The sequence below is a fragment of the Diadema antillarum genome, unplaced genomic scaffold (assembly GCF_040938485.1).
Source record: "Diadema antillarum isolate AM-2024a unplaced genomic scaffold, OU_Dant_1.0 scf00000040, whole genome shotgun sequence".
In the NCBI taxonomy this organism is placed as follows: domain Eukaryota; kingdom Metazoa; phylum Echinodermata; class Echinoidea; order Diadematoida; family Diadematidae; genus Diadema; species Diadema antillarum.
The window spans coordinates 1,175,619-1,183,791 of record NW_027270929.1 but is presented as its reverse complement, the minus strand read 5'-3'; the positions used below and the strand labels follow the sequence as shown (position 1 = coordinate 1,183,791).

The 8,173-nt window shown below is 37.8% G+C and overlaps 1 protein-coding gene across 1 annotated transcript; it reads left to right on the top strand.

Moving 5' to 3' along the window:
* Positions 1 to 406: 406 nt before the first annotated feature.
* Positions 407 to 4,186, top strand: LOC139711859 (ribosome maturation protein SBDS-like). The gene is made up of 5 exons (XM_071623713.1): positions 407 to 639; positions 1,439 to 1,568; positions 2,094 to 2,294; positions 2,870 to 3,040; positions 3,966 to 4,186. The coding sequence occupies exons 1-5, from the start codon at positions 506 to 508 to the stop codon at positions 4,092 to 4,094; spliced, it is 765 nt and encodes a 254-aa protein (XP_071479814.1). The 5' UTR covers positions 407 to 505; the 3' UTR covers positions 4,095 to 4,186.
* Positions 4,187 to 8,173: the final 3,987 nt, after the last annotated feature.

Genomic DNA, 8,173 nt, shown 5'->3' with positions numbered 1-8,173 from the left:
ACACTGCGGCGCTCGATTGCGCAATCGTGTTGCCACTCGCCTTCTTCCCACCAGCTTCTTCCCCATCATCCTGCTCTGCCTTTGGAGTGTACTGCTGAGCTGAGTGGACGTGTACTGCACCAAGCCATCATTTTATAGACCATCGCCATCACCACTGCACTGAGCTGTGCTGTGTTAGATATCTGCATCTCTACTTCAACAGTGCTTGTATTGCTTTGCGCACGTTTGTTGAACCTTGCAAGTGATGTTATTTTACCAAAGGTTTTGTGGTTGATTACTGATAATTTACTATGACAGTGGTCAAGACAGGTACACGTCAAACCTGCTGTATGAACAATTTTTACGTGCAAAAAAGTGACAAGTGGATTCACTTGTTGTAAGGAGCAAGCTTAAATCTTGACCAGAACTGGGAGTAGCTTTGCATTGTTCGCAGACTTTAGTAATTTAAAAGTTTTATGGTCAGTCCCTGATTCATAAGTTGTTGCACGTGGCACAAGCGTCAACAATGTCGGGAACAATATTTACGCCAACAAACCAGATTCGTCTGACAAATGTAGCCATTGTCAGAATGAAAAAGACTGGGAAGAGATTTGAGATTGCCTGCTACAAGAACAAGGTCATGTCATGGAGGAATAAAGTGTAAGTAAAAAAAGTCGGTTACACTTTTGATTTCTTACTGATAGTATTTTTTTCCTTAATAATGTAACACTCTTCAAATGATTTAAATACTTTTAAGCCATTCTCTTTCTTTCGTTTTCTTATGTACTGAATGTTTTAATGTTTTTTTTTTCATCTTCATTTTTTACCACAAGCTTAGTCATTGTCTTGTATGACAAGTTATCGGTATTTTTGAACAATTTGTAAATTACGTGCACATTTTGTGGCTTGATAATAAAGAAAAGGGCTGGAAGATTCATCCCACACCTTTTTGAAGTTTGTTATAAGCTTTAAGGAATATGCCCAGAGCATCAAGCAGTGCCAGTGGCTTATTTCAAGCTCTATCCAGTCACTCTTGTTTTGTCAGTGTGTGTTGGTCAAATAGGTTTGTATCTAAGTACTGTGAAGGCTGATATTGCAATGAATATAGCGGCGACCCATAAAAAGCACAACACAAAAATAGGGTGTAGATTTAAACAACATGTAAAAAAAAAAGAAAGAAGCACAAAAGAAGAGAAATTCAAATCCTTTCCCCGAGGCAGACAAGTTGAAAGATTGGAGTCTCACAATTTAAGCAATGTACTGAATTTACAGTTGTAGGCCAGCATGCTATAGAGATGTGGGTTCATTTGCACACTATGATTATGATGTCCATCTCTTTTGTGTGGAGCTGTAGCAATGATTTCAGTTTAATTTCTGTGTGTTAGTGTTGAATTTGCCTCATTTTTAGATCAAATGTACCTTTTTAAAAAACTTTCTTTTATCATTGTTTTCAACTCAGGGAGAAGGACATTGATGAGGTGCTGCAGACTCACACAGTCTTTGTTAATGTGTCCAAGGGTCAAGTTGCCAAGAGGGAAGACCTGACCAAAGCTTTTGGAACAGAAGACCAGACAGAAATATGCAAGCAGGTACATTTCACCCCTGGCAAAAAGAAGTTGTGGTTTGCAGAAAGTTGATGATATTATGGTTGTTTTTATTTATGGAAGTGAGATGTGGAATATCAAATATTCTAGGTACCAGGTACTTTGTTTTATCCATATAGGCAAATCATTCTACCATATCATCAAAACAACAATTTGAAATGGAACTTTGCTATGTATTAATTAGTGTGTATGAAATTGAAAGAAGAAAAGGTTTTGTAAAAGAATTGCAGGAGTTACCAGCAAATCACGTCTTCTGGGTGAGTGCAGGGCCAAAATGAATAAAACGTGTTTACTGTTAAGGTCAGAATTGCATAATGAATTACGTGTTCCACATCAAAATTGTGGTGAATATTTTCATAGTTTGTGACATCATGTATGAGTTGTGATTTCTGTTGGAAGGTTGTACAGCTGTAGGATTGCAATTTTGTATTTTTAAGACAGACACTCTCTTAATAATATCTGGTGTCCACTTATTCACCGTGTAGTGATTATGCCACCTCCTTGCTTTAGATTCTGGCGAAGGGGGAGCTCCAAGTGTCCGACAAGGAGCGGAGTCAGCAGCTGGAGTCCATGTTTCGCGACATCGCGACCATTGTGGCCGAGAAGTGCGTCAACCCGGAGACGAAGCGGCCCTACACGGTGGGCATCATTGAAAGGGCTATGAAGGACATCCACTACTCGGTCAAACCGAACAGAAGTACGAAACAACAGGTATGCCCCATCCAGGATTCAAAGTGGAATTGAGAAGTTGCCTTGATACCTGCAGATCTGAATACTAGAGTATGTATGTGCATGTTGTGCTTTAGACACATACATGTACACATACATAATATGTAATGTACATTACATTCACATATTTATACATTGGCAGTACACTGTACATACACTGATAAAATGCATGACCTTGCACATTGATACAAAGGCATGCATATAAGCTCCCCCACCCTTTTTGTTGATCATCCAGATATACACACTCATAACAGAATTTGCCTTTCCTGAGGTTATCCTGCGATGTTTCTTGCTTTTATTAAGTTGGAATATTTTCTGAAGTGCGCAAAATGAATAATGCTGATGAACAAGATGATGATAAAGGCGGTGGTGATAATAATTGAAATGTGACTTTAAGAATGTTGATTTAAAAAATCATGGTTCTGCATATGTACCTTACACACATACTTACACACACATACTGTGCATCCTTATTATCTGACTTGTATGTAGATCACAGTTGTAGAAAATAAGTAGATGAGGATTTATGCATGAGTTGCTGTGTTGATGACCAACAGGCACTGGAGGTGATCCGCAAGCTGCGTGAGACGGAGACGATGCCGATAGACCGGGCCCAGATGAGGCTGAGGATAGTGCTGCCGGCCAAGGAGGCCAAGAAAATCAAGAGCAAGCTGACGCAGCTCATCACAAAGATTGAAGAAGAGGAGTTCAGTGAGAACATGGAGATTGTAAGTCACTGTCTGTAAAATATTTTGCATTGTATAAATATGTATACATGGTCCTTAGCAAAGGAGAGCTATACCTTGTGCGTGTAAAATGAGCCATCTTCATTTCTATCCTAAAGAACAGATTGAAATCCTGGTGAAGTGGTGAAACACACCAACATCTGGAGATTTCTGCAGTAATTTTCAGGATTAAAAGAAGCAGACTACCCTGAAGAGGGAGAAGGAAGAAGTTGTATATTACCTGTCACTTGTAAAGTCTCCAAATTTAAGGCAAGACTACCGGTACTGCAAAATAAGTTTTTTTTTTCTCTCATTTAAAAAGATTTCATATTTTGTTTTACTCTTGTCCACGTTTTAAAGTTTGAGAAATTGTTTCGAAGTTCAAAACTTTTCAGTTGCCATGAAGGGTGGTACTATGGTGTTTTGAATTGGACAATACTGTTGTTTATTTGCCTAGCTATGTGTGCTCAACTGCATTTAAACTTCATTGCTGTTTTTCCCTACACTGTGATGGCTTTCTCACTATTACTGTGGGAGGTTGTTCTGAGTTCAGTCGGTCAAATTGTACTGGTATATGGTGTGATAGAGCGGCAGTCACCATACCCACAATTTGACACATCTGGCCGATTGGGAGAGTAGCCTTTGCCTCCATTGCCTGCATGTTCACGTGTGATATCGGATTACCCTGGGCATCACTCTCCCCTAAACCTGTATGGCCCAGAACCCAGCAACTCCACAGGGAACTGTGGAGGCTTGCTCTTTTGGTATTTGCACATAAAAATTTCAGGAGGAAAACCCTCCTCTTACTCACGAAAGTTGGATACAGAAGTAAGCATTGGCATTGCTACCCTAGCAGCAAGCCCGCTCCCCCAATTGGATCATCATTTGGCATCCCTTTCCTAATATCATGTTTTGTTTGGCTGTCTAGGTGTGTCTGGCGGATCCTGGTTGCTACCGAGAGATGGAGGAGCTCGTGACAACCAGCACCAGGGGGCGGGGCATGGTGGAGGTCCTGTCACTCAAAGAAGTGGAGGAAGGAGATGAAAGATTAGAGTGAGCCCTCGCCTGGCCATATCTTCTTAATCGGGGACATTAAGCTCTTCCAAGTCTGGAATCAACCACTTGTCAAGTGAAAAGAGTTTATCTTGCATTCAGAGGGTATAGCTGGAAAATCAAGAATTTAACACTCTCCGGAGATGAAGCAGTGCAATTCTAAAGCATTTCCCCCTTTTTAATCAAAATTGGCATCTGTTCAGATGATGAGTGCAAGGACAGTCTCCATGGAGACCAAGCATATGTGCAGATTTGTTACAACATCAGATCAGAGGAGATGCCTGCTTGTAATCTACCAGTCGCATGTTGCCGTGTGCATGTGGAACCAGCTGCACTGAGATCTTTATCTACATAGGGGACATGAATGTACAGCACTCGCCACACACTTATTGGTCGATTCTGAATAACTGTTTTTCCCTTCATTATTCTGACATGCCTTCTGTCTGGATTGTTCTCAAAAGATCAGGGTTTTATACATGCTATCAATGGAACATTTTGGAAAATTATGTATTGATATAGCTGTTTGCACTGATATTTGGTCATGTTATCTATAAGCTTGTCACCATAACTTCATACATGTATGTATCATCAGTTTGCAAGATAAACATGGTAAGTCGTTCGAAGATCAAAGTTCCCCATGCAAAACAGAAGTGGGGTCCACTTACCAACTCCAACGTACAATGAATGCTAGAAGATAAAAGATATGTTATTATTGTGTTAACCCGCTAAAGACTTGTCCTGAGTATACTTGGGCAAGTGTGTATGGAAAATGCACTTTATAGCAAAGTAAGCCCGTCCTGAACAGGTTAAACTGCAAATCAGGGTTGTTCCTGAAGACTTTGTGCATAATTTTATCTGTTGTTTCCATTCATGAGGAATAAGATTTTAAAACTTAGGCCTATAGGGAGGGAGGTGCAAAAGATTCATGCAGTACATTATAAGGGTTACTTCCTGCATTGTAGATCATAAAATGACCATATAAGACATGTATATTGTGGCCATAATTTTTCACTTTAATATTGGGACATGTCAGACAAAGCCAAAAGTATAATAAATGCAAACAAAGGGAAAACTGACCAGAAATGAATATAATTAATTAGTGAAAATTGAGCAAACAAAATGGGATTCCTTAATTTGAACCTGAGACCTCTGGATTGCTAGACCAGTGCTCTAGCCAAGTGAGCTATAGAAAACCTAATACACTGTAAGTCCCAGACACCATTAATTCTCACTAGATTAGATTCCTGATGGAGAAATAGGGCCAGAATGTACACTGTACTAAAAAATTGCTGACTATTAATTGTGTACAGGTGACTCCCGTTATAAAGAAGTCCTCAGGATCGACAGTATCCTTTCATTACATCAAAATTTTGTTACAGCTGAATAAGTAAAGTATTTTTCCATGATATATGGATAATTCAGGACCTGAATTTTTACTTTCATTATAACCGTGCTCATTATAATGCAAGCACACTTCATTTGTTAGGTGATACCTGCAGACATTGCACTAATGTATTTGCATTTACTACTCTGGCATGTTGTTAATTTCCAGATGTCAATCAATTTGCGAAATTTCTAAAGATGAAGCCAGTTTGAAATGTATATGGCAGCTACAGTAGATGAGCATGTGGTAGTTGTATTTCAAGCTTTGTTGCAGCTTGGCAGCTGATGAAATTGGCGAAAGTGTGGTGATCACTTTTCATGTCAGTTCATTCAGTAACAAGAGACAAAATATTTGTCGAATGATGCAACTACTGAGACTTGTGTTTGAAATTGTTGGTGTGAATGAGTGTACTGTAAAACAAGATATTTTCATGGCAAGAAGTTTTTCACGAATTGGAGCCGACGGCCATTTTTGCAGTACCATATGAAATTTTCTCATATTGCCATTGTCGTTCAATGTGTATAGTGTATACAAGAACTTTGCGTGCCTTTTAATTTCACCAATTTCGGCTCTCGCAAAATTCACAAAATTAAAGTGCACATGAATATTCCTTGTTTTACAGTATGGCAGTGTCATTATATTTTATATAGCCAACATCTTCAAACAAGTGACAGTGCAGAGATCCCAACTGTTAACTTGTTTGTAGTGTTTGGTATGTATTTTTTTCCAAAAATACTGCAGATTTCATCAATAAATGCTTTTTTGCCCAAATTCTATTTCTACACATGTTTATGGAATAAAAGTAAAAATATTGTTTTTTCTTCAAAATGCACCTTTTCAGCCCTGAGAATACTGCAATACTATTTACAAGGTTTGCATCCCTGGCAATGGTTGAACCCATCATGTCCTTGAGTAATTTTTCTGCAGAAGTTAACAGCTTTTAATGAGATTGGCAACTCTAAATTTTTGTGTGTATCCCATAACAGAGAAAGAATAGATGGAATTTGTTGAATTTAAACAATCTGCACAAAATTTCCCCCCCCCCCCAAAAAAAAAAAAGAAGAAGAAGAAGAAGAAGAAAAAAGAGAATAGTACCAATTTGAGACAGGTGCAGTGACTGTAATCTTCCAAAATGTGTTGCCAACTGAAGGATCAGTAGTGAATTTAACAATTTGGGGGAATTGGATGCTTCTGCAAACCAAACAAGTTAACAATGGTAGGCCTATAGACCTATGACCAAACTAGGGCTCAAATGAAGAATTTTTTTTTATTATATCTTTATTCTTATGTAATATTGATACTGAAGAGTAGAGATTAGAATGAAAAGTATTATCAAGTCAAGTCAAATTCTGGTCATTGTGATATGTGACAGGGAGAAAAAAAAGAAAAAGAAAAAAGGGAGATAAGAAGAGTCCTGAAGTGTTACGTCAATTATCAATGAATAACACAAATGAAGCCTTCATTAGAGATAGAAGTATTTTATGCACTGATGATACATTGTACATCAACTTCCATATCTCTGTTATGAAGTCTTTAGTGGCACTGTCTATTCCTATACAATATCACATTACTACTATGGTGCATTCATGGGTTGATGAATCTGTAGTGTAAGAATTGCATCTGATTTTGTTCAGGCCCTCTTTCCTCTTAATTTAATAAAAGGAATTATCTAAATATGTTTTTTTTATTGCATGACCTCCTGACTTGGGATGAAAATCTTGCTAGTGATCGCGGTATGAGTGTCTGTTTTCCTTCAATTTTCATTTAGTAAGCCTCTTGTGTTATCAAAGTACCTAACTGAAGTGAATACTGATGTTGAGATCAAAGTGCTTCAAAGGGAATGATGCCCGAATATACAACGTACATGTATATGTGGAATGAGCAGGGAGGTGGCCTATCTGGATTCTGTGACTGCAGCAATATTAGCAGAACACATCAATGAAAATTTGAGGAAAATCAGGCAATCACTTGAAAAGTTATGACTTTTTTTAGAGTTTCGGTGCAGCCACCACTTGATGAGAAAATTACTACAGTTCATGATTTCATGTACACGTGTATGTACGATATATTAAAAGAAAACAGAGATATTTCCACAAAATGTAATATTTTATGAAAAATACACATTCCCTAGACTTGTTACTGACATATTCTATTATTCACCCTGCTTTCTGAAGTGGTAGAATCGAGTGCTTTTTCATTGTGCTAGAAAAGAAAAATTATGTTGAAATATATTTTATGTGTATAGTTGTCCATATACGTAGCAGCTCAAAGTGTTGTAGTCTTATCATCCAGCAATACCTGCACCAATATTTTTAAAACTTATGACTTTCAACGGAGTGTCTGGTTTTCCTCAAACTTTGCAGATGTGTTCTACTAATGTTGCTGCATTCCCTCGATTTGTTTTATAATGTCATGTATTTGGGTTTCAGTCTCCTTTGAATGAAGATATATAATCGATATATTGATGTGCTGATACGTCATTATATACAAAGTCATGCACAATTTATTCATGAGCATTACTGCGGCAGTTTTAGAGTTTATCAACTTGCAACAAAAAAAAGCAATTACAGAAATACCAACAAAATACCATTGATGATTTAAACTACAATGTGCAAAATCATGCATACCAACTTGCTTAATGTGGACATCAGGAAATTTGTATTTTGCCATCACAAAATCTGCAAAAAATTGACTCCAAT

What these genes read in the sequence shown, in the direction of transcription:
- LOC139711859 (XM_071623713.1), top strand. Translation starts at nt 506, where the DNA reads ATGTCGGGAACAATATTTACGCCAACAAACCAGATTCGTCTGACAAAT. An exon ending in ACAGAAGTACGAAACAACAG is followed by an intron (nt 2,295 to 2,869) that starts GTATGCCCCATC and finishes GATGACCAACAG; the next exon opens with GCACTGGAGGTGATCCGCAA. An exon ending in TCAGTGAGAACATGGAGATT is followed by an intron (nt 3,041 to 3,965) that starts GTAAGTCACTGT and finishes TTGGCTGTCTAG; the next exon opens with GTGTGTCTGGCGGATCCTGG.